General features: G+C 46.2%; 1 protein-coding gene across 1 annotated transcript in view; it reads left to right on the top strand.

The window, feature by feature from the left end:
* The window catches only part of SLC24A3 (solute carrier family 24 member 3), a 481527-nt gene that overhangs the window by 277548 nt on the left and 177054 nt on the right, over positions 1–26925 (top strand). Inside the window, exon 3 of the mRNA XM_055305422.1 lies at positions 12520–12596. Within this exon, the coding sequence (XP_055161397.1) occupies positions 12520–12596 (77 nt within the window). The remainder of the gene's footprint in view (positions 1–12519; positions 12597–26925) is intronic.

Genomic DNA, 26925 nt, shown 5'->3' on the forward strand with positions numbered 1-26925 from the left:
CCCCTAAAACACATTCTTGCCTCTGAGCCTTTGGGTATCACCTGTCAGAGACATCAGAACTGCCACAGATGCTTTTTTGGGTTCCTAGACCTTGAAATATTTGTAGTTGAGGGCTGTGGAATGCTGCATCATCTCTTCCTATAAGCTCTGCTGTATTGAGGACCCTCTTCATCCAGTCCCTGGTTTATCCATATAAGTTAGTATGCAATTAGATTACCCCAGCCCTTTATCAAATCTTGCCAGCCCATTCCAGTGACTGGTCACTTTCCCCGGGCCTTTAGTTACTACTGGGGCACATGGTTCCTTCAGGATGCCTTAGTTCTATGGAGAACTTAATGTAGCTAATAGCAAGTTTGGGGAATCTTTAATGTGAGTTTAATGTCCTGTAAATTTTTTGTGATGGGTGATGATGTAGAATATATTCTGGACTTTAGACTTCCATTCATAGTAGAGCAGCTTGCATTGGATTAATGCTCCTGTAGGAACAATTATGGAATCTAGACAAAATAAAGGAAAATAATTGTTTAAAAACTCTGGAAAGGGAGTAAAGCAAACAGAGACTGGAGGAAGTATGAAATTTGAAGGAAGGAAACCACACCTACCAACTTTTCCCCTGTGAAACTCCCTAGTATGTACAGTGCATGGGTGATAGAGCCAGAACAGAAAGCAGTGACCTTATTGGGCTGAGGTCTCCGAGATTAGAGTTTGGAGTGCCTGCAGGAAATAGAAATTCAACACTCTTCTGAGAAAGACAACAGAATCCAGAGTCTCCTCTGCACATCATCTGTAAAGTCAAATATGCAATAACAAATGACTAGACACATATCAAGTAGATTCTAAATTCTTTTGCTTTAATCTTATTGGCTCCAAACTGTAACTAGTCTTGCTCTGCTAACTGAAAGACAGCACAGTGACCTTTTTGAGAGATCGCTCCTGTTCCTACCCTTGGTCTATATACCCTTAAAAGCCTAGTTTGGAGAACAAAGCCAGTTGTGAAAAAAGAAGGCAGTCAGTCAGTTTCATTCAAAGCCATAAAAGAAGAAGAAGAAAAGAAGAAGAAGAAGAAGAAGAAGAAGAAGAAGAAGAAGAAGAAGAAGACAAAAAATTGATATAGGAATCACTTTTAGTCTCAAAGTAATTACACTTTTTTCTTAATTTTCATTCAGGTGGAGCCATCATATTTGGAATCTAGGCTTTGAATGCACGAACTTTGTGATCCAACAAAAAACCCTGTTTTCAGACCTATCCTTAAAAGAGTTTCAGATATGTTGGCAAATTGAATTTAAATAAAATAAAATTTAAAAAGAAAACTGTTACTAAAATAAAGAGTTTCAGATGTAATTAGAAGATTGTTTTGACCCCAAACTATAGGTATCTAATATTTAATATATGGCAACATAAAAAGGAAAATGATTTCCTCAGGTAACATGTTAATTTTTCTTCCAAGGAGAAGCAGAGGTTGCCAAGTACTAAGTGAGTAGTAAATACAGCTTGCATTTTGCCAACTGAATTAGCCAGTAGTTTATCTGTTTATTTACATCTCTTCCTGCAACTAATTGTGAATTTTTTTAGATATTTATTTCATTGTCCTAAGCCAGATTTCAAGCTACTATACTATGGGTGTGTAACAACCTAATACATCTGCTTTAATATATTTGATATCTTTGGAAGATTGTATTGAAATACTTTGAATGCTCCCCAACCTTTAAATAGATGCTACCCAAAGAGAGATACAGATCAAAGGAAATTATGGCAATAATCATCACTATTAGAAGCAAGGAGTGCCAGTTATTCTTTCATGTTAGGACTTTGTCAGCAAAGATTCAGTGAAGGAGAATAAGAAGCACATGTGTCCCCATTCCCATTCCCATGACTATGGCAGACATTGTTAATAGATCAAGTTCCTCTACCACACTATACCCTATCTAAGAGTCAACCTAACAGCCAGTCAAGTCAAGTCATTACCAGTCAATTGATAAACATGTGAGATGAGATCCATTTTCTTTCTCTGAAACTGATGATCATGGAATATCATCAATGGTGAAAGAGAAAAGATAGGTTTTAAAAGGGAAACAGAAAAAAAACTTTAACTCTGCTTTTCATCAAATCATTCTTTTGTCACCTTTCCATCTGTAGACCAATAGAATACTGAAGGTTAATTTTAACTCTGAAATTTGATGGGTTAACATTTTTAAAAAATCACTGATTTTGGAGTGTCCAGTCATTTAGCATGCACAGTTCATCTCTGCTATAAAATAAAGCCATAAAGAGTGAATCTTGTCGATGTATATTCTTATGTAGAATTACTATATTCAGAAAGAACTGTTTTAATTGCATTTGTCCTAAGAAAGATTTTTCATGCACACTCATCCCCTCCAAGGGTGCTGAGGAGGAATGGCCACTTCTGTTAACAATGCACATTCCCTTAAGGAGCTCTATAGTGGATTTCTGTGTGCATCAGCTTGTTGGTCTGAATTTCTCTGCATCAGTAAGCAGACATGAGAGTATGAGAGATGCAATACCTGGGCCAGACCCCAGCCCATCCATCTACATGTTCTCTGACATCGGCACCAAAGGACATTTTGAAAAACAGAGCAGTCCATGAAGGGCATAAAGTTCTGACCACCACAGGGCTATTTACCATACATATTCTACTTCCCTTATTGAGAATTCATTACTGACACAGTCATGGTAAACCCATATGAGCAACAAATACAGGTTATAGGCTCTTGCCCCTACAAATAGGCCTCCTTCTTTGTGCTGCCATGTTTGTGGCCTGAGAACACTAAATTAGTCATGGGATCACTGTATTTTCTACAGTAGCTACTGGCTTGGAAACATGAGCAACACTGATGCCATGACTTTTTATTATTGATAAAGAAATATGTTTCCAGTTCATCAAATTACATTTCAGTGCCTTGCCAGGCCAAAAGTCTATGGTAACTAATGATTGGGGTTCTTTAGTTGCAAAGAATGTCTGTTCTCTTCCAGGAGAAAAGCTTGTGGGATGATTTTTAAAAATCTCCTGCCAATATGGATATGAGAAAAAAGAGCTCTGAAATGGAAATCAAGGAGCTTCTCATGGGTGTATTGGATCAACTTCAGCACCATCAAAAAGGGACAGATAGTCTTCCAATCTGCATTCAGGACTTAGGTGGTTCCATACTGCTGTCAACAAAGCACAATGCATCATTCTCCTATAAATGCACGGAAATAAGGCCATTGAAAACTACTGCCGTTATTGGGTGGGGGGAGGGGGGATTTCACCTGAATATGGATGAGTCCTCTGCTGGAAAAACTAATCTTTGTTGAAATGGAGAGGTGCAAAAGTGCAAAATTCTTCACATCTCTTGTCTAAATATGGGTTCATCAGAAGTAGGCCCTGAGGCAGATTCAAGTACAGGTTTATTTGGGAGAGGATCCAGATAGGGGAGTCAGGAAGTGAGACAGGGAAAGGAAGGCAGCCAATCAAAAGAGTATTACAAAGCCAGTTGTCACACTGAGCAATGAGAGCTTAATCTAGCTGAGAATGCTAGCAAGCAGTGCAGGACACACCTGAGAGTTATCTCACCTAGGTGGTGAGGGAGCTGAAGTGTTTATATACTCACCCTTTCATCAGGCTTTGGTTGAGGGCTTTACCCAGGGGAAAGAGCAATGTTAATTCTCCAGCATATCCAGCCTGCTGTATCTGAGCAAAGAACCTTCTCTTCTCTTTGGGGAAAGCCCTCAGGCAAAAAGATGGACATGCCAGTAGTTGCTTAGCATCAAGTGGTAAGACTCCAGGAATATGAGCAGGGCATTGATGTCTTGGGAAACACCCCTTGTCCATATTTCTCCTCTACTATTTAATAAGGTAAAAGGACCTATCATTTGATAATTACTTGTCTGAGTCTAGTTACTACATATTTCGTAAACATCATCATAATTAATCCTAATAATAATCACATTAACTGGTATTGTTTTCATCCTCCCATTTTGCACATTAAGAAATTAAGACTGAAAGAGATTAAAGAATTTCCCCAAGGCCACAGAACTCTTAAGTGGTGAAGGAGGGCTTCAGGTCTAGGTCTTTAAGCTCTTGTAAAATCCTGGCTGCCTATGGTAAACAAATGTCACCAGCAAACATTTGGCTGAAACAACCTTCCTCAGCAAATTTGATTGGTAGTATCTTTTTGATTGACAGTTTGTCCCACACTGAGGCTCTTGGTTACCATGACCTGTGGTTATATCCTCCTTCACAGAGATGCTGTTCATGGTCTTATTTCTATGTGCACATCAATCCATTTGAATCCACACTTTGTTTCTGGCTTTCGAAGGAAAGAAATTGTGCCTTTGGAAGTCAAGGGGGAAAAAAAGGTCAATTTGCCCTTTCTGTTACAAAAGAATCAACATGCTAGAAATTCAGACCCCAGTTATGATCTCTGCTCCTCTACTACCATCCGTGTGAACTTGGGCTTATTACATGCCTTCTTTGGGTCTTGGTTTACTTATCTTTGAATCTAGAATAAAGATTCCTATCATAGAAACCATGAAAAAGTGAAAAATAGACATTTGCAGTTCCATCTTTACATATTGGGTTGATTGAAGAGAAAGCTGACTCCTCAGTGACCAGGACTGTGCATCCTTTGCCTTTCTATAACTGCAATTGAGTATGGTACTCGGTGCGTGCTAAGGGCTGAGTAACTGTGTGTTTATTTGCACATGATTGATTTGTTAGTACATCTCCCAGTGTTGTTGAGACGCAGATTCTAAAGACGACCTACCAGCAGCCTGCAGTTCTCTGGGACACCCTGCACTCTCCCATTGCCATATATGTCCCACCCCCGCCCCCTGCACTTTTGTGGCTTGCTGAACCTCACTGAGTGTAAGAGGAGGGCACCAAAATGTCTCTGAAACTTTTCCAGAGACTAAATATTTAGAAAGTTAAGTTGAGAATATATCTATTTTCATACAGATTCTTTTATGGATAATTTTGTTCAGGGGACTTCCGTTATGACATATGTGTTCATTTAATCAACAAACACTTTTAATTAAGTGACTCTTCTGTGCCAGGCACCTAGCTAGGCACTGCAAACACAGAGAAGACAAGGATAAATTCCCTCCAACCTTAATCATCCTCCCCCAGTCCAGTGGAAAAGACAGAAGAAACCAAAAATTGATGAAGCAAGGCCTCATGTACAGAAGGCAGTGGGGATGCTGAGCACCATATTAGCAATCATGTTACTCAGGGTAGGCTTGGCTACACTGAATAACAAACAGCCCCAAATCTCAGGGACTAAGAAAATAAACATTTTATTTTTTATTCATGCTACATGTATAAAATGTGTGTGTTGGGGAGAGAAGGCAGATTCTGATAGGAGTTGCTCAGGGACCCAAGCTGATGAAAGGTTCATCATGACCTATGTTTCCATGAATATTTAGACAAGAAAATGCAAGGTGATGGATCAGACACTGGCTATTAAAGCCTGCCTAGAAGTGTGACATAGGTCATTTTCTCCTATTTCATTGACCAAAGCAAGCTGCATGGTCCCACCTACCCTAAAGGAAACCTAGAAGTGTATTCCTTCCAGGTCTCCAGAACAAAGAGAAATAGGTTATTTATGAACAGCCCAAGTGGCCACTCCCAGTTGCTGGGAGTTTTACTGAACTATTTCTCCTAACATCATTTCTTAATTAATAATTCTGTCTTGTGTTTATACAAAAACCATCCCCTGGCAGAAAGTCCCTCTAAGTTTGTTCACACTTGTCTTCACTTGATATTTATTTTTCTGTTTCATGGCTCCTGGCCCAGTGGGTACTGGCCACAGAGAAAAATGCAGGGTTCCTGTCCGCAGAGAGCTCACAATATAGGAATCAAAGGTGACTGCAGTTGGGCTAGAAAACCACTTGTTGGGTACTTACACAGGACAAGGGCACCACAGGAAGAGTCTGGAAGGTTTCGTGGGAAGCCAAGTACCACCGCAGCTGGCTGACAGTGTTCTCCCAATGTTGACACCAGGGGAAGAGGAGGCAGAAGGCTTTATAGGGTGGAGCAGATGAAGGTGTCTAATGCAGAAGCATGAAGTCACCATCATGCATGGGAGAAGTTGGGCAGTGTCAACCCAAAATTCCTGGGGCAGCTCCCAAGAGGCCAGTCAACAAGATGCATGAGGTACTTTGTTATGAAAAGGCCCCTGGGATGAAATGCCAGTGCTCTGATTCCTTGCACTCAGATGTGTTAAGCTAGCTGAGCTTTTGGTTCTTCACCTTGGGCGGCTCCATTTGATCAACATGAGCGCATAGGTCTACAGATGCCATGAATGTCCCTGCTACATTTTTTTTCTCCAAATGAAAGAGAAAATACTCTCCATCCCTTGCAAACCTCCATTTGGACTCATCAAACTCAGGCCTCAGGAAAGCAGCCAGGAGAAGCAGGACAGCTGACTGCTGTTGCCTTGGTAAGGGGAATCCACTCCTTTCAGGGCTCTGTGGTTTCTATGGGAACAGCACTGCTTGCCTTTGCTGGCTCCCCTGAGCTGGCGAGATGTACTAAGAGGAGTATCAGGAGAAAGAGAGGAGCAGAAAGAGACTTCGAGGATTTTGAAGGTATTTGGGGAACCTTCCACTGGATGTGTAGCTCTTCTCAGCATGCACGTGGGCTATTTGGCTCCAACACAACCTGAACACAGGAAGGCATGTACCGAGAGGCACACGTGTTCATGTAGCTCCCTTGGACTAAACACCACCCTGGAGAAACAGATGCCAGTGCAAAGCAGGCAGGAATTGGCAGTAGGTGGATTTTGACTCCCAAGACGAGAAAAAAATGTACTTGTCCCCAGGCTGGACCAGCATTCCTTCATTGTTATAATTACAAAGAATTTCAGTATGTGGCTCAGGAAGATGGTGGGAGGCATTTCACTTACTCTGCCTGCACTCTTCCCAGCCACCCTGCAAAGCTGGCATTCACACACTCATTTTTCAGATGATGGAAATGAGGCTCTGAGAGAGGAAAGGATAACCCGTGAGTACTTATATATATAGGTGGGATCCAAATCCACACCTGATTCTCCACACTGGGCCCTTTTGCAAAATCTAACCTACAGCCCAAGGACAATGTGAGGTTCCTAAAGATGGTAACCATCCACTCCCACCTTGACTAAGAAATGCCCCTAGTTCTTTGGATTTGGGTGTCAAGAAGTACACCCAGATGGAAAGCAGCTGGGATGACATCAGCTTTGCCATTAGCTCTTCAGGAGACTCTAGCAGCCCTACCTTGTTTTATAGATGAGGAAACTGAGGCCAAGAAGCACTGAGAATAGTCTTCTAGTCCAGCATGCCACCCTGTGTCTATAGACTCCTGTCTTGGACAGCTGCAGCTATTCTGAAAACCCATTTCTCAAGTGTATTTGGGCGTCAGTCTGTGCCCACCAGGTAGAGGGTTTGCTTGGCCTCAAGGAAGTGAGCTCAGCTGCTGCTGGCAGCCCTTTTCTTGACCTGTTGGGCCAGGTGGACAAGACAGACATACTCTCTTCCCAGTTTGCATCCAAGGTCTGCTTCCTTTAGTGTTCTGACACTTATTGGATACCTGCTGTGTGCACTGACAATACCCTGAGTTTAGCCTGGAGGGAGCAATGAAGAGGAATTGCAGGACATTTTTCAGATGGTCAACAAACATGCAGGCAGTTTCTTGATGTACCTGTGACTTTGTCTGGGGCCTTCTCTGGTCCCACGAACACACTGACTTGGCCAGTGCAGATCTGAGAACTGTTAAGGGTCAGCCCTAGGTTTAGGACAGCCTTCAACAGTGATGGATGAGCATGTGTGCACAACACAGAAACATATTCTACACCATCTCTCAGAGGGGCCCCAGCAAGTCTGAGCATACTGTATCAGCCCTTTCCTGGTTTGTCTCCCTCCTCTCCTGTAGTAGGATCACTTCCCACATAAACTGCTGGCATTCAGATCTCTGTCTCGAGGTCTGCTCTTGAGGGATCCAACCTCACACATAGGCTTGTAGAACCTATGAAGGAAGGCTTATTGCATGGAGGGCAAGAAGAGAGGGCCTCCAGCTCAAGTTTTAAAAATCTTTTGTGACTTCCGTCAAAAGGTGATGAACCTATAGGAGGAAAATAAAATGTATGCATCCCTCTTTGCAAATTGTGTGTTAAATCTTTGAAATTATTGTTATAATTTCATCACCAGCCTGATACATGTTTTCACAGGGGACCTGATGAATAAGTGGCCAGAATGGAATCCACATCAGAAGCTTCCTGGGGAATACTTAACTTGGTCATTCTTTCCACATTGCTGGAAACCACCAAATAAGAATCTTGTTGTTCTTAAAGCAGATTGATTTGAGAACATTTAGCTGACTCTCCTCTGCCTATCCCACCAACCTCCAACACACCTACCCCATATCACAGCCACTGAGCAGCCACATGCAGTTTCATGAGGAAGTCTGCCAGTGGCCTGCTGGGCCAGGACTTCGGACAGCGCCTTAGCCCTTCCTGAGCCAGCACTGGGCTCTGCAGGTCCCACCTCATCCAAGGGCATAGCTTGCAGCACGGTCTTCTCTAAGAGCTCCAGCCAGGTCCCAGGGTTGGCTGGGCATCAAGACCTCTGCCAAGACCCTTCCCCAACCAAACCACGAAGCCTAGTGAGTCCACTTATTCACGGTCATTACACTCATCCACTTGGCTGTTTGTTGAGTGTCAGGTGGATTTAAAATCAAAATGCCTGGATTCAGAACATAATGTATCACTTACTGACATTGTACCCTTGATTGAATCATTACACTGTGGGCCCTGTGTCACTTCACAGATGAAGCCACAGAGAAGCAGGGAGGATGGAGCCGGCATAAAGTGGACACCTTGCAGATGCAGAGTGGTGGGATTGCTGCACCATGGACTCTGCTCCCTTCACACACTACCCTCCCATTTTTGCTCAAAACCACATTATTCCTCATGTAAAGAAGTAGCTGTCTTCCACATGTCGTGACAGAACATACCTTAGCTCCCACTTTCATACCCACCTCTACTCCTCATTGATGACAAGTGGTCCCCACGTGCTTGCTTTGCATGGCACTCATCACAGGGTGGCTTCAGTTTCTCAAGAGTGATGGCTGTTGTGATCCATACATGAACTTAACATACTAGTCCTGCCTCTGATTCTCTAGGGGTAAGAGGGCAATAGGAGGGTCACATTTAAACCTTGAACTGGCCAGTGTGGAAACACTGTACAGCAGCTACACAGAGAAATGTAAAGGAAAAAAACAGCCTAACGTTTCACTCTGGTTCATGGAGCAGAACATAGATCTAATCAGATCCCCTATCTGGAAGAAATCCCAAGAAGAAAGAGGCCACCTAGCAGAGTAAGATTGATAGATGCCAGGAGCCAGGCAAGCAGCAGTGAGGGGCGTTCCCAGGCCTGCATCTGCTGTGTGCATGCCCCTGCTCTGCAGCTCTCCAGCTGGGGATCCTCCGGTATGAAATCTATTCCTCTGTTCCTTGGGTTCTTGTCTACAAAATGGGAATGAAAGCTTTCTGTGAGGACAAAATAGTGGGTGTGAAGGGCAAGGCACGGTACCTGCCAGGAGAAGGTGCTCAGTGAATGCGTCATCTTGCACAGGTTTGTCATTGGCCATCAGTCCATCAGAGCCTTCACCAGCCAGCCCATTCCAAGCCCCACCTCCCTGGGCACTGAAAAGGAATGTCAGAAAGGAGAAAGTTGCAAAGATGTGGATGGTGGTGGTGGTTTTTCAGAATCAAGGACTGGGACACATGGTTTGGGCAAGTCCAGGTGAACACGGGAACCAGTTGGGCCTGAGAAGTCTCCAGCCCACCCTGCAGAATCTTTCCTCTCCTTGCCTTTGTCCTGTTCCCCACCGCAAGGGCGGCCCATGGAGACCTTCAATGTCCTGGGTTTGGAAAGTGGACAGAAAGGAGCATTTCTCATTGTATCCATACTGAATAACTTGGGGAAGGGAAAGCAATGTGAGAGCCATAGGATGGTTATTTGGACTAAAATTTAATCAGGTAAGTTCAAAGGAGAAAGTATGAGAAAGCATGTCCTAAGAGTATAAGATAACCCATGTGCACAGGGAGAGCCAGGAGGTGGGGAGGGGAGGACAAACAAGGCACGACTAGGGACTGTAAAGGCTAGGTCTCTCCAGGTCCAGCCTGCTGTGGGCCCTGTTGTCAGCAGGGAAGTTTCAAGGAGGAAGTAGAAGGCTGGAGGGCTTCCTCTGGCTCTGCTCATGGGACAAGAGCACAGCAGCCAGAACATGAAGCTTGTAGAGGGAAGATGCTAGAATGGAGACACCTCAGTAAAGTGGCTGGAATCCATGCAGTGCTTGTTCTCTGAACTCTTGTCCCTCCTGGTAATTTCCAGACTATAGTGTCATTTGATCTTCCAAGTGAAATCCTCCAGGCTTGCTCTCATTTTTCCCATCTATTGATTAGGAAGACTCAGTGTAGCCTGTCTGGAACAACTCTAGCTTGGAAAGCCACTTAGGGGGATTGTGACATCCCTGTCTTTCCTTATCTCCCCCATTTCATCAGATGAGGGATCAGACAGAACTAGCAAGCGTGGTGACACTAGTGACATGCACAGGTGATTTGTGCCTAATATGCTAGGTGCATACTCTGGCCACCTCACCACCACCACTTCCACAATGTCTTTATCCAGTGTGGCCCTGGAAGCAGAGAGCAGAACTTTTTCAAGGAATAGTTAAAGGCTTGTGTCTTGGGCAAATCCTGTGGCCACCAAGCTGCAAACCAGAGGCATGTTCCGTGCCGTCTTTCTGGGTCTGCAGCAGGACTGGGCCCCAGGTGTCCTGAGCCATCACCCACTAACTTGTTAATGTCACCATCTTTGACTCCCTTCCCTCCCCGGCCTCCTCCCCTTCCTCACTCACGGTGTGTACAGGAATCACCTCCAAATAAACTATGTACCCCCAAATCCTTGGCTGAGGGTCTATTTTGGGGAGAAACCCAAAGCAAGACAAGTGGCAAGTAGATGTCATCTTGTACATCCTCCCCATTGGCTGGTGCTGGTTGTCCCGCTTGTGAGCTGGAGGAGGACAGAGAGCTCATGGAGCTCTGAGACAAAGGCTGCTTTCATCAGCTGGCCACATTTGTTGAAGATGGGGCCAAGGGTAGGGTAGTCTGCACAGCTTCCCACAGAGCCTGGTCTGATGTGTCTTCCAGAGAGGAGAGCCATGGGTCCCACAGAAGGCCTTATGAAGGCCCTGGCCATGAAGCTGATTGGATTTTATGAGAGGCAGAGAGAGACCATTTGGGGATGGGGGATATCCCAGGCTAGTGGTATAATCTGTCAGATAGAGATATAAAAAGAAAGTAAATACAAGTTTTGCTCAAGGAATGGCAAATGATCCTGTCTGGCAAGAATATGAGAGCACGTGTAACAATGCTGACTGTCAGATTTCCAGCAGTGAGAACACAGTAACTGCTCAGTTAGTAATTGAGTGACTGAGTGCATGCAAAGTATAAAAGGGCAGAAGAAGAGAAGTTCTGGTGGGGAACAGCCAGGACCAGCTTGGCCCTGCCAGTGTACAGACTGGAGCTTTTATCTCATAGCAGGGAAGGTTTTGAGAGCAAGGAGAGGGGCACGAGCAGCTCTGCACTTAATAACCCAGTTCAGTGGTGGCAAATGTGGGTCAAGTTCCAAAAGGGAATGAGGGGCAGCCTGGGTGGCTCAGCGGTTTAGCGCTGCTTGCAGCCCGGGGTGTGATCCTGGAGACCCGGGATCGAGTCCCATGTCGGGCTCTCTGCATGGAGCCTGCTTCTCCCTCTACCTGTGTCTCTGCCTCTCTCTCTCTGTGCCTCTATAAATGAATGAATGAATAAATAAATAAATAATAAATAAATAAATAAATCTTCAAAAAGGGAATGAAAGAGCAGGAGGGTATTATACCATTCCAAAGCCTAAGGCCTCAAGCCAACGCAGTCCTGGTGGGAAGGAAATAAAGGATAATTTAGAGCAGGGGCCTTAACCCTGTGTGTGTCAGGGACCCCCTTGGTAATGAATGAAGCCTACAGACCTCTGCTCAGAAAAACATTTCTTGATGCAGGTGATAAAATATACTAGCATACAAACAGGACACTGATCATATTGAAATGAAATTGTCAGAATATTAGAAAATAAACTTCCATGCAGTTGGTTCATATAGTTCTTCACTGACACTTTAAAGCACAAGGGGTGATCTGAACCCGCCCCCCCCCATGTCGAAGTGGTGAGTGAGAGCTGCTGTGAGTATAACAGTAGAATGTATCATGAAAACACCTGTTGGAGGAAGAGTCCCCGGTGCTTCTCACACTCCTGTGGTTTGTTGCCTATCTTCTTACCTGGAGGAACCACTAAATTCCAGTTAGAGATATGTAAACATAAAGATGGTAAATTTTTTCTCATCCAAGTGCAAGGATTCTGTGTTAAAATGAGGACTGAGGACACCATCCCAGACCTCCAGCCCTGAAAATATTGTCATCTCTTCTGAGCTGCTGTTCTCTCTCCATTCTTCAGCCCTGCACGAATTCCCCAATGACATCTTCACCAACGAAGATCGAAGACAGGGGGCGGTGGTTCTCCATGTGCTCTGCGTAAGTACCCCTCTTGGGGCTCTGCCTGGAGGGTCCAGAGGGAGGCCTGGCCAGTGGTGGGTGATCAGTGAGGTGCACACCTGGCATGGGTGCCCTGAGCCCTGTGAAGGACAGTCTCCAGATGTGCCCTCTGGAGAAGGCCGCAGGTTCCTGAGCTGGAAGACCTGTACACCTGTACATATTCTTCCCTTCATTTCAGAGCCCAAACCCTGGGCTCCACGGTCAGACTTGCTCTCTTCTCCAGTGCCACTCTCTTGGGGAACCCTTTCCTAACCAGCCTCTCTAAAATGTCATCACCTTTCCCTTTACTGAGCTTTGTTTTTCTCCATGCCATTGATCACTATCTGACATAATATGCTCTCATTGTTTGTTTATTGTCCATCAACCTCACTCACACAGAAGCCTCAGGAGAACTGGGACTTTGTTTTGCACATGGCTTCTTTCCCAGACCTGTCTGTGGCATGGGGTAGGGACAAAGTATTTGTTAGATGAATGGATTTCATGTTGTGGCATGAAATGATGCAGTGTCTGACCTATAGATGCAACCAACAGAAGTTTGTTCTGGTTTTTGTGTTTTTTTTTAAGATTTTATTTATTTATTCATGAGAGAAACACAGAGAGAGAGGTAGATTCACAGGCAGAGGGAGAAACAGTGTCCCCACGGGGAGCCCAATACAGGACTTGATCCCAGGATCCTGGGATCACGCCCTGAGCAGAGGGCAGATGCTCAACCACTGAGCCACCCAGGCGCACCTGCTCTGGTTCTTAATGTACACCACTGCCCTAGTGCTTCCTCAGCAGACCCAGTGGATGGAAGACCTTCAGTTTTCCTTGTCCCTGTTCAGAGAGTTTGTGGAGGGTGCATGTATGAAAATCTATCTAAGGAGTGGCCACAGGATCAGAGAGACCCAGGCCAAATTCTGGACTAGGTACGTCACTGTGCTTTCCTGTCTCTATGGTATTCACCCTTCCCCAGAATGCTCTTAATCCCATTTTGGTTATTTATTGCTGTGAGACAAATTCTCCAAATTTAGTGATATAATCAATAACCACTCCATGTTGCTCATGGGTTCTGTGAGTCAGGAGTTCAGAAAGGTCACGGAGGGAATGCCATGCCATAGGACCTGGACGTAGGAGGGAGTGATTCAGACAGCAGGCAGTGACACCAGCCCCTGGGGCCAGAGATTCTCCACTCTCACGTCTGCTGTCTGGGCGAGTGTGAACAAAGAACCAGCTCAACGAGGACTGGTTGGCCGGAGAACCTCTGTGTGGCCTGTCATGGTTCTGTGTGGCAGCCTAGGGCTTGGAGAAGGATACTAGGTGAACAAGGAGAAAGCACTGTGGCCTGTAGTGCCTTGGCCTCAGAAGTCACACACGTCATCACCACCAGATTGCATTATAGTCACAAACCTACCCTGTCTCAGACAAGGGACAAAGACCTTATTTTTCAGTCCATACCCAGAGAGGGCTGATGGGCACACCCTGGTCTCTGGAGGCAGACCTGGCATGAGTTTGAGCACGGTTCCACTGTACTTGTTCTGTCTGTGGCTTCTGACAAGATGTTTAGCCTCCCTGGACAGAGTAGCTGCCCTAAGCCTGACTCCCTTTACAGTAGAAGCAGTCAGCTCTTCAGCTCTTTCTCTGCTTGTCCCAACCCCTCAGAACTCTCCCCTTGAAGAGAAGGCATGAGAAGTCTTTCTTTTTTAGCAAAGACATTCTCTGAAAACCTCACATAAAATGGACTCTTTGCTATCCTCCCTGCCCTTAAGGAGAGTCACACAATTTTTTTAAAGATTTTATTTATTTATTCATGAGAGACATACACACACAGAGAGAGAGAGAGAGGCAGAGACAAAGGCAGAGGGAGAAGCAGGGTCCCTGCAGAGAGCCTGATGTGGGCCTCGATCCTGAGACCCCAGGATCACACCCTGAGCTGAAGGCAGATACTCAACCACTGAGCCACCCAGGTGCCCCACATGCAGAACAGTTAATGTAGATGCCAGCTACTGCTGCTGGCACTAAGGAGGCTCCCCTGTCTCCGGGCTGAGGAGACCCAGTCATTGAGCTGGACCCAGAAGTTCCCTGTAGCCGTTAGCACCCAGAGGCCTTTGCCAGCTGAGACAGGAGATTTCTACTCCCGGCACAAACAGCCTGAGCTTCCATCCTTCCAAGGTGGAGTTGTCACCTGCAGCAGGTAAGGCCCCTATTCCCACCTCCCCTGGTGCATCCTCCAAATCCAACAGAAGGCAGAGCACAATGTATTTGCTTTGGCACCTCGTGAGCCAAGAGTGTCCATAAGGACTCCGGTCTCCATGATAATACAGTTCTCAGGGGAGGGACATGAAGGCAAAGCAGACAAAGACAGGTAAATCCCCCTTAGATGCTCCCTTGTGAGAGTGAACATGAGCCAGCAGGTTAGCACTTTGTCATCACTAGTATCTAATACCACAGGGAGCTCCAGCCCTGGGCCCCGCATTGTAAAAATCACAGACACAAGGAGTCCAGGGACCAACGTCAGCATCTGCCCCTTGAAGACCACGCTCTTGACACATGGACGTTTGCAATTCTCTGTTCAAATGGCCTATGCCTGTATGGGCCTCCTCCTTAGATCTGCCTCTTGGAGGGAGGAGCTTGAACTGGCTGCCTGGGGCATATACATACACACATGTGGTACAGGGTGGAGCCGACCTGAGATGGGGAGGGGGCACCTCTTATGTGGCAGAGGCATAGGGCAGGATGGGCCTGCTGGTGCCCTCCCCAAGGTCAAGGGCCAAATCTTGTGTTATCCTGCCCTCAGGGATATAAGGACAGAAACTTCATGAGGAAGCCTTTTTGTACAGTGTTTGGCATGTTGAACAACAAAGTTTGCACAGTTTAGTGCAAGAATGAGAGGCTCTTTTTATCCGCTTCATGTACCATGAAGCTCTTAGGAAGTTCAGGAACTGTTAGATGAACATCCCTGGATGTCAGAAGAAGCACTGCCAGGGCCAACCTGTGGTGTTTTGGGGGCCAGATGAACACATGAGTCAAAGCTGCAAGGAGCTTAGTGTAGATGCCCCACTCTTAGCCATCTGGAAAGCATTTCTGAGCTCCTGCATACAGTTGTGCTGGGCTGGGCCCCTCCAGAAGCCCAAGATAGAGCCTCACCCTGCACTGGCCCACAGCCTTATGGGGAAACCCACTTATGGACAGCTCCTGCCACATGCTAAGTGCTGGCCATGATCTGTGCCGTGTGCTGCGGGAGAGCAAAGGCCACTTCCAGCGTTGGGAGGTGCAGTTGGATTGGATTAGGTTGGCATTCTCCAAAGATGGGAGAGAAATAACTCTAGGCAGGAAAGGGAAACCCATGATCAAAGATCCATAGACTCAAGAGTGCAGGGCATCTGGGAAGGTGGGAGGCAGGCCTTACCTGGGAAGCACCATGAGGTGACTCAGCTGCTGAGTTGGAAGTGGGGGTAAACAGATTCCTGATCTTGCCATCCCTCCTTGCCTACAGAGTAGGGACGGGCATGGCCAGAGAGAACCCAGCATGGTCTATGCTCTAGTCAGGTGAAGAAGACCCAGGCAGGCCACAGAAAAAGGCTCAGGGTCATTGGGCAGAAGTCTCAGAGTCCCAGTACCCCAAGAACACCCCAGGCCTGGGAAAAGGGATCGAGAAGCAGGTAGAGGGTACTGAATGACATCTAGCTGCCTCTGGGCCCCTGAAGAGCAGGGTCTGCCCATCCATGGAGGTGAAGACTTCAAAGGTGTGTCCTATCACCCCAGCGTGTCCCAGGAAGAGGACCATGGGGCTGTCCTTTCACTGGGACTCACTGACAGCCATTTCGGATCTACGCTGGGAAACCCCGTCCTTTCACATCTCACTCTGAAACCTGATTAACTTCACATTTGCCCTCAAACTCCAACTTCCCCATTCCAGACTGGCCCCAAGGGTTTTCTTTTCCTGTGAGGCTCCGTAAAGCTCATGGCCTTCAGCCCTAGTTGGCCCTTGCTCTGTGGACACGGATGGTTCTGAGGGATGCCACAAAACTGTCTTTTAAGTCTTAGCCATCACAACTTGTTTCTCTTTCTCCTTGACTTTCAGTCAAATACTTTCCTCTTGTGTGTGAGCTTCGTGAAAATCAAATAGCCATTTCTGGCTAAACTTTCCAAATGCTGTAGCTTGAATTTTCCCTTGGATCTCTCTGGTTTTGTAGATTTCAGAAGCCCTAAATTCTGGGATTGCCCTAAAAAAATATTTCTATTCCTTCTGACTATTCTTCATGTATAGGTTCCTTACTAGTGTGGAAATCCATCATTGGTATAACTTCATCAACAGTAAATATCCCCAAGAAAATACGCTTGTCTTAGAACCTGCTTTGTAGCCAAATTATTATAATGTTTAGACCCTAAAAGCAGTATCCTCTGTCTGTGAGGAGATTTACAACCTATAAACTCACGGAGGCTGCCCTAAATAGAGAGAGAAGCCTGTGAATAATTGTGGATTTAGGAATATCTTGTGAAATTTGCTAATTATCCCACTGGGAGATAGTTGAATCTTTGAGATTATAAACCAAGCTACAGATTTTCTCATCTAGTAAAAGAAACTTTAAATAATCAATATTTGAAATTCATTCCCAAAATGGGTCTGTCCTTCAGAAGTCTACTTCCATTGCAGAAATAAATACTGTCTGTGTACCTTGTCAGCTTTCAAAAATATTCTTCCTAAGCTCAAGCCTTCTTTTCCCATTTTTAATGTAGTTCCCCTCCTCCAGCAGACAGATATTTGTACATGTGTGTGCATGGAGGTGGTATAAAGGATCACACTCCTGAAAATGAAGCGATAGCCCTTACGAAGACAAATTCCTGCTAAGTGAGTCTGGCTGGAAGAGAGGCTCCTTAACTGGTCCAGCAGCTTAGACCCATCCGTGGACTAGCCAGGAAATAAATAGCAATGAGAATGTTTCTCATGTCCATCTTTGTATTCTAAAACCTGGGTATGTGATGCCTGGGTGGCTCAGTGGTTAAGTGTCTGCCTTCAGCTCAGGGTGTGATCCTAGAGTCCCAGGAGCCTGCTTCTCTCTCTGCCCATGTCTCTGCCTCTCTCTCTGTGTGTCTCTCATGAATAAATAAGTAAAATCTTTTTTAAAAATTAAAAATAAAACCTGGAGTGTTTTTTATTTTGTGTTTGGAGAAGACCCTTGGGAAACTTGGGCGTCAACTGTGCATGCAGAAGGGACTTCTCCATCGAGCATTAGGGCAACCACCATGGAAGCCACACCAGGCTTCCCAAGGCAGTGAAAAGAATGCACGGGCCACTGGGGGCAGGTCCCTGGCATTCTACCTTAGGCCCACTCTGTCCAGTGGTGGAGACTCCCTTTTCCACATATCCATCTTCACTACATGCTAATATCCAGTGCCATTTTAGGGGCTTAGGTGTACTCACAGGAGGTGGGCTCTACATGAGGTGGGGCACTTCAGAATTACAGGCAGGATTTTTTTCTTTTTTTTAAAATAATGTATTTATTTTTTATTGGTGTTAAATTTGCCAACATACAGAATAACACCCAGTGTTCATCCCATCAAGTGCCCCCCTCAGTGCCTGTCACCCATTCACCACCACCCCCTCCGCTCTCCTCTCCTTCCACCACCCCTAGTTCATTTCCCAGAGTTAGGAGTCTTTATGTTATGTCTCCCTTTCTGATATTTCCCACACAGGCAGGATTTTTGTGCTCGTTGATCAAGCCAGGGCTCCCCCATATGTGGAGGTTCTCCAGGAATGGCAGCAAGGGCCATCCTTGTGGCGTCTCTGTAGGATGGTATCTGGAGCTGGATCCCAAGTGTGGGGATCTTCCCAAACCCCCAGCTTCTGTCCATATTTCTTTCCTCCTCTTCTAGCCAATGGACTTTTTAATCTGGTCTAGGAATTTAGGGAACCTGGCTCTGGGAGCCGGAATCCAGATTCCATCTTACTCCCAGATCCGCCTGCTTTTTAAACTCAAAGAATTTGCTAATTTCTGTCTCATGGTTCCATTGAGACCTGCTTGCTCTCCAAAGCTGCAAAGCAAACCAGTTGGCATCAGAGGAAGGCCCTTGGAATACAAGTGCTGCAAAGTGAGGGAGATGTGAGGAAAGGGAGCTAATCAAATACGAAGCTCCTTCTGGAATTGTGTTCTTTCTAGGTGGTTCCATATTGCCTCAATGTTGCTGTGTTCCCAGGGCTCCCAGCAGGCAGAGCACCTAGGTGACCTGGATGTGTCCATCCCATTCCCCCTTTCCCTCTCATCTCTGTTCCATGCTGGCACCTCTACTCTGTTTGCTCCCTGCCTGTACTGTTCACTCTTTCTTAATTCCCAGCCCCGGAGTTGGCTCATTTCTTCCTCTGACCATGGATCACCAGCCAGCCAATGGATTGCCCTCCCCTGGGTCAGGTCTTAACCAAGTCAGCCTGATTGAAACACAGGCCTCCCTCAGCAGGTGCAGAGGGAGGGGCAGCTCCTTCAGGAGGAGTCTGGGCTCTGGGATCCCAACCCCAAACCAACCCCCTCCACCCAGAGCGAAAAGTGAATGCTGACTTATTTGGATGTGTTCTTAGAGCGTCTGGGTGGGGGGAACCCACATTCCAGGTGGGAAGGGCTCCCTTATGCCTCTGAGCATTCTGTTCCCCTTTCAGTCCTGGAGGAGGAAGCTGCCTGGAAGGGGTCTCGCCCAAGGATGTCATTTCCTTGTGGCCTGAGCTGCTTCCAGTTCTCTCTGCTATTTAATTTTAATATCTGGAGTAGTTTATCTGGATGTGCTCCTCTCCCTGGGGCCCAGATTGCTTTTGTTAAGAGCCAAGGAATAAACTCTTTGCTGCAGCAGCCAGTTATTAGGGGGCAGAAAGGCCAGGCTACCAGCAGGATGTGGAGGGGGCCTCCTACCTCTGCCCTCCCCTCACACCAGCCTTGGGAAGAGGCAGCTTTGCATGTCAAAGCTCACAGTCCACCTCCACCCCAGGGTGATCTTTGTCTCTCCAAGTCTGTTCCTTTGCATTTTTGGCTCTGAAACAACTCAACTTTTGTCCACTAGCCCTGTCTAATAGAACTTTCCGTGCTGGTGGAAATGCTTTCTGCCTGCATGATCCAGGAGGGCAGCTGCTGGCCTGTGTGGGGCTGCTGAGCACTCAAAGTGCGGTCAGTGTGATTTAGGAGCGGATTCTTTATTTTCATTTCATGTTAATTAACAGAAATTTAAATAGCCACTTGTGGCAGGGATCTGCCCTAGAAGGCCTTTAGATAGCGTCTGATTTAGCACCTTTCTTTTTATTTATTTTTTTTTTTATAATAAATTTCTTTTTTATTGGTGTTCAATTTGCCAACATACAGAATAACACCCAGTGCTCATCCCATCAAGTGCCCCCCTCAGTGCCCGTCACCCATTCACCCCCACCCCCCGCCCTCCTCCCATTCCACCACCCCTAGTTCGTTTCCCAGAGTTAAGAGTCTTTATGTTCTGTCCCCTTTCTGATATTTCCCACACATTTCTTCTCCCTTCCCTTATATTCCCTTTCACTATTATTCATATTCCCCAAATGAATGAGAACATATAATGTTTGTCCTTCTCCGATTGACTTACTTCACTCAGCATAATACCCTCCAGTTCCATCCATGTTGAAGCAAATGGTGGGTATTTGTCGTTTCTAATGGCTGAGGAATATTCCATTGTGTGCATAAACCACATCTTCTTTATCCATTCATCTTTCGATGGACACCGAGGCTCCTTCCACAGTTTGGCTATTGTGGACATGGCTGCTAGAAACATCGGGGTGCAGGTGTCCCGGCGTTTCATTGCATCTGAATCGTTGGGGTAAATCCCCAACAGTGCAATTGCTGGGTCGTAGGGCAGGTCTATTTTTAACTCTTTGAGGAACCTCCACACAGTTTTCCAGAGTGGCTGCACCAGTTCACATTCCCACCAACAGTGTAAGAGGGTTCCCTTTTCTCCGCATCCTCTCCAACATTTGTGGTTTCCTGCCTTGTTAATGTTCCCCTTTTTCACTGGTGTGAGGTGGTATCTCATTGTGGTTTTGATTTGTATTTCCCTGATTGATGGCAAATGATGCGGAGCATTTTCTCATGTGCGTGTTGGCCATGTCTATGTCTTCCTGTGTGAGATTTCTCTTCATGTCTTTTGCCCATTTCATGATTGGATTGTTTGTTTCTTTGCTGTTGAGTTTAATAAGTTCTTTATAGATCTTGGAAACTAGCCCTTTATCTGATACGTCATTTGCAAATATCTTTTTCCTAACTTTTTATGTTGTCAGTTTGAAATCAAGAAGCAGAGACAGGAAGAAAGATGCTGCTCCCTCACTCCATCCTCTTTTTTTTTTCTTTTTGTAGTGATCCTTTCTTTCTTTTTTTGTGTATATATATATATATTTTTTTTAATTTCTTTTTATTGGAGTTCAATTTGCCAACATATAGCCTAACACCCAGTGCTCATCCCATCAAGTGCCTCCCTCAGTGCCCGTCACCCAGTCACCCCAACCCCCCACCCACTTCCCTTTCCACCACCCTTTGTTCATTTCCCAGAGTTAGGAGTCTCTCATGTTCTGTCTCCCTCACTGATATTTTCACTCATTTTCTCTCACTCCATCCTCTTAAGGGCTAGCCTGAGTTTAGGAGTTCAAAAAAACGAGATGCAGAGAAGGCATTGCCAGGGTCCAGCTGGAAGTTTGATGAGAAGGAAGGACACCCAGATTAGGAATGAGGACATTCGCGTATCACCCACAAGCTCAGCACTTTGGAGCAAGTCATAGAACTTCCAACCTCACTTTCCACATCTGTAGAGTGGAAGTGCATAGTTGGTGCTCAGTAAATGATAGGGTTTTCATCTTCACCTTCTCCCCATCCCACACCCCTTTAAGGGCAGTTCACCTGTGATTAACCTGTTACAAACAACTGTCATTAGACCAGAGCCAGACCCATTGGGAGACAGCCCTGTCCTTGTGAGCAGCCAGAGCGGGGGTGTCAGGGAGGCTTCTCTGCAGCTGGTGTTTGGCCAGGCCCTGATATCTGGGAGAGAGGCCGCTGTGGGGGTTTTGAAATTTAAAGGAACCTAAAAAAAAAAAAAAAAAAAAAAAAAAAAAAGGAACCTATATGATCTGGTCAGCAAGGTCCCAGCTGCAGTTCACTCACTGGGCAGACATGTTTAGTTAAAGGATTTCACCCTGGAAGAAAGAAATTATTAGAAGAGCTTGTGGAATTTACTGTTTACTCTTAGAAAAGTGCTGAGCATGTCCTTAATTTGTCAGTGTCAACACAAAGCTAAAACTGGCATCCAGAGAGGATTATTAGCACAAAGAGTAAATTATTATGTCTCAATAGATCATCAGTTATCCCCTCCCGTCCTCACTCCTGGGATGCACTTCAGAAGGCCCAGGTTGAACCTTGAGATCCCTTGGGCTCCCTGGGAGATGGACTTCCCCAGGACCCCTGGGCTGGATACAAAGCACAAAGATGGGTTAGAGCACGCTCTTGGAATGAATTCCATCCGCATTCCAGTCCTGGTTCTTCATTTATTAGCTCCATAGCCATGGGCAAGCTGCTGTGCCTTGCTAAGCCTCAGTTTCCCTCATCTCTCCCTAGAGGTGAATACAGCACCCACCTCATCAAGTTGCTCCAAGGAATACAGGAAGTGCAGGATGCCAAGCTCCCACAGAGTGTCTGGCACTGTGTAGATCCTACCCCACTTCTGGCCCGTTAGTACTCGCAACTTGCATGTGCCCAGCCACCTCCCAACTTCCAAGCCCTGGGCTTTTTCTGGTCCCCAGAGCCCCTTCTACCAGAATGCAGGACAGCCCAGAGGTAGCCCTCAGATGGAGTGGGCTTGGTGGGTGAAGCTCTACATTCCCTCATGCCTCACTGGGGCTAAGTGAAACCCATGTCCTGCGTGGTCTACCAGAATTGCTGGAGCAGGAAGAAGTTCTAGGTGGCCAGCGGTGCCATGCTGAATGACACCTGGATTAGCTACCCAGTGTCCCCCAGCTCCTTTTCCGCTTGTCTCCTGCTGCCTTCTGGGAACCGCTGCTTCCAGATGAAACTTGCACTGGGATCCTGGGATCCAGTTCTGCTTCTGGGGCACTGGTGGAATGGATACAGTCTACCCTTCCTGTTCAGGAAATGAGGTCCTTCTCTACAATTGGAATTGCAGAACTCAGAGACTCTGGTCCCTTTGAGCCACCCACAGACCAAGGGGTGACATGACTTCATCTCCTATCCCTGTGGTTCATGTCATATAGAAAGAGCTGGGGAATGAGCTTTGGAGCAGGCAATATGAACTTGGCCCCGATGAAGAGCCCCAGGCAGTGAGCTTGCACACGACTTAGACACCTAATGTTTACCCATGGAGGCTGGACACCTACAGCCTGCTGTATGCTCCTCTTCCTCTTATTTATCTATTATTTGCTTCACTCATCCCCACTGTCTCTATTTTTTTCATTGATTTTGTTACATGGCAAGTAAATTTTATTTATGTGTTCCTCTTAGATGATTTTGCCAGCAGTCACAAGTTGTACACAGTGGCTACGTGTTGACTGTTTGAAATTTTGTAGTAGTTTTTCCTTTGAAAAGTGTAAATAGCAGAGCAAAGTAAACAACGAGGTACTGCAATTTGGATGTATCTTGTGTCCTGGTTTGGAGAACTAGCATTTAACAAATATTCAACAAGTCATTCTGGATACAAACGGTCAATTAAGGGCTCTAATTTATCAGAAAATACTCTGTGTATTTTCAGTGCTGATGCCCAGTGGTGTGGATCTTTGTCAGTAGTTTCCTGATAAGTCTGTTCTCTGGAGAACCTCAGTATAAGATCCACTGTTTATCATGCTTTGAGCCAACAGAATAAGTGCTCTCTGGAGGGAACTTTGTTTTTTATTTCCTCCATCTATCATTCCTCCCACCCTGACCCTGCCTCCGGTATGATGTAGAGACTCCAGATGGGAGTTCCAAGTTTAACCAGAAAACCTGACCTTAAAGCCTAGAAGCTTCTGAAGCCTGTTCCACAGTCTGAGGAGCCAGTTTCCAACCCAGATCTATACCAGAGGAGCTCCTGTGGCCAAGACGCGAGTCTCAGGCAGGGATCCCCCCAAAAAGTTGACTCTGAGACAAGGAGTCCAGGACAGGTGCTTCCTTTGAGGGATGATGCTGGGAAGCACCGTGTAGAGGAGGTGGGGGAGAGAAATGAGGCCAATTATACAACATGGTCATGGTGCCTGGAGGATAACCCCAGGGGGGCTGGCGGAGCCTGGTGAACCTGCCCCTCCGATTACTCTGAGGTGTGGGGATCTTGTGGGGACCCTGCACTTCCATGGGAGCTGAGCTGCTCCAAAGCCCTGATCAGTAGATGGCAGCTGTATGGTTGGCGTGCCAGAACCACGAGTGCCAAGGACCAGGGCAGGCACCGACAGTGTCTGCCGTGACACAAACCAGCCAGGCTGCCCCAAGTAGGAGTGGACTTTCACCTGTGCCCACATCCTGACCTAATCCTGCAGATCCCAGCCAGCAGCCTTCCCTGCTTTGTCTCCCCAGCAACACCTTAAGAGTCAGATGCCAGCAGGCGTCCTCTGCATGAGTTCACCCCTGCGGGAACTCCTGAGGCCAGTTGTTTGGCAGACTGTCCTGGAGCTCTCCATGGGCTATGCAAACCCACTTGGGTTGATAGGGAGCTGAGCAAGCTGTTGCTCTCTCTGAGTGAACTGTGTGGAGTGTTCTGGTGTCTCCACGGCAAGACCTGGCCGCACTCTCCTCAGGTGGGCAATGTCATTCTCCCTTCCCCCACATGGCTCCTGTCTTGTCCTAGAGCATTTAGTCCTTTCCACGCATTCCCTCCAGCACTGTGGAGTTAACTTGAACTTAAACCTGACTTTGAACTTGACCAAATTCTGTTAGTTCTGCCATTTCTGAAAATTCGTGCGATGGTTAAGAGGGGAAGCCCTGACTCTGCCACAGACTACCTGCATGACTGTTATGACTCAGAGAGCCTCAGTTTCCTTATTTGGATGTGCAAATGAGTCTAACAGCTTAGAAGTCCTACTGCAAGGTAAGAGGAAGCAGGTAACATGCTTGGTCCAGGGCCTCAGGTGTAATAGGAACAAGAAAACGATAGCTATCACGTTACTTTCATTGCTCTACCTTGGATCAGTCTTTGGTCCCCTCTTGTCTGGATGGTGGCCCTCAGAATGATCTTCCTGGCTTCAGACTCTTTCCTTTCTATCAAAATTCAGCACTACGCACACTAGGCGCACCAGATCACCGTCTTGAGTGCAATGTCTTGGTCATGCTCAGAACTCTTCCCCCGGTCAAATCCCCCACCAGCAAAGGGCTAAGCAGGCTTGGAAGGGAGGGGATTGAGTGTCAGAGTCAGACCACCTGGGTTCAGATGCCAGCCTCACCGCTCTTTTTAGGTACATTTATAGCCTTGGGCAAGTTAACTTCCTTCTCTGTGCTTTAGTTTTCCGTAGCACAAGGATAACTACCAGCTTCTGAGATGCTATCTTAGTGCTTAGAGCACAACCTGGCACTTAGGAAGTGCTCATAATTGTTAGTCATTGTCCTTATTGTTATTTCAGAGTCTCCCCACCATCCCTGTGTCAACCACTTTCAGTCTTTTTTCTTCTGTATACTGGCATATTATTGCTTGGCAAGAACGGATTCTTCACTGCCCAAGTAATCCCAGGAGCCTTTATGCCCCTGGTTCCTGGCCAGCTCCCCATCATTTTTAGTCTCCTTGTAATTCTCCTATGGGCTCCAGCTGTATGTCATCTCCTTGCAGCTTTCTCTTACTTCCCATAAGGAGACTGGGACTTCACATTGGCTCAGATCTGCCTCCTAGGCAGCCCTCTATTAGTAACGTGCATCTTACCTCTCCCCCTTTTCCCATATGAGTGTTAGCGAGCTGGGACCATGCTCTACTCATCTTTACATTCCCATAGCACCCAGCATGGTGCCTTTCATGCAGGAGTTGCTCACTGAAAGTGTGTAAGTAAATGAGTGTGTAAGTAAATGAGTGAGTGGAATGGGCTTAGTATCTTAGCTCACTAAGCTGTTAAGAGTTAAGCAATGGCAATAATATGATGCTTTCAAAGGCTCTGGGGTTCATCAATCCTGAGTTAAATGAGATGGTCTTTTGAAGATAGATCTTCATTGAGAGAGGTGTACTGAGTTAAATAAATGCTCAGGACATGGTAGTATCCAAGGCAGGAATGAGTAAGTTAAGACAAGAACTGAGAGGCTTCCTACTTCAGTGGCATGCCTTTTTCTCCAGATGTCCATGCTGCCCAGGTAGCTTGCGCATTACAAAGATCAGTGACAGCAGAGACCTTCCCCCACAGAGATGTGTCTATTTCACAGTGAGTCAAAGTCGTTTCTGAATATTTGCACAAAGACATAGCAATCAAACAAACATCATCGTTAATGATAATCACAATGTTCTCTAACTCTGTTAAGCTAAATTCTTTCTCTCAAGATTTGGCCTTGATCTACTGGCCATTATTTCATCAACCAAAGGCAGTACCCACAAGTGAAAGGCACTCAAACATGTTATCAGTTATGAATGAGCAGAGGTGGGCTTTGGGAATGTGGCTTTGGTTTCCTAAGCCCATTCAGCTTGGCGGACCTAGTGATGAGAAAGGCCTGTTTGCCCCAGACACCAGGATTCCACTGGGAACTCTCCCTTTCCCTGAGATCCCAGGGAACTTCTTGGTCTCTTCAAAGGCTCCTGAAGATTTTCTGGAACTGTTTCCATTGCTGCTGGTACTCTCCTTTCTTATGCTTTGAGGACCCCCAAAGATAACTTGCCCTTCCTGTGCTTACTAGCTGTTTCACTGGGGAATTTGAAGGCAGTTACCCTGGTTCAGAGGACATTTGAAATAAACTGTCAACCATCAATTCTCCCACTCACTGTAAACCAGGCCCAACATGGCACCACTTACCCAACTCTTCACCCTCTTAAAGGTATGGGTCCTTGACAACCTATGGCACTCTCTTCAAGGGTTTTGTTTCCTGAGGTCCTCTTCACATTTCTCCCATCAATTCTAGGAATGGTTTGAAAATAAATTTCTTGGGGACATGCTTTTTCACCTATAAATCTCAAAGCAAGCATGCAAATTAGGTCTAAATGTGGCCCTCATTCGTGGGCCTTTGGTTGGAATGCTTTTCATTGATTCTCCTGATGTATCCTTAGCTCCTTGCCAGTGAGTAGATTCCAGATGTACTCATGGATTCTGTCCTGTCAGCTATTTCATTGGTGCTCTGATGGTTCTGGTCTTATGCACAAAGGTAGAAGCCTAAGGATCTATTTTTTCCCTTCCTGA

This window comes from Nyctereutes procyonoides, unplaced genomic scaffold (genome assembly GCF_905146905.1).
Source record: "Nyctereutes procyonoides isolate TBG_1078 unplaced genomic scaffold, NYPRO_anot_genome, whole genome shotgun sequence".
Classification (NCBI taxonomy): Eukaryota; Metazoa; Chordata; class Mammalia; order Carnivora; family Canidae; genus Nyctereutes; species Nyctereutes procyonoides.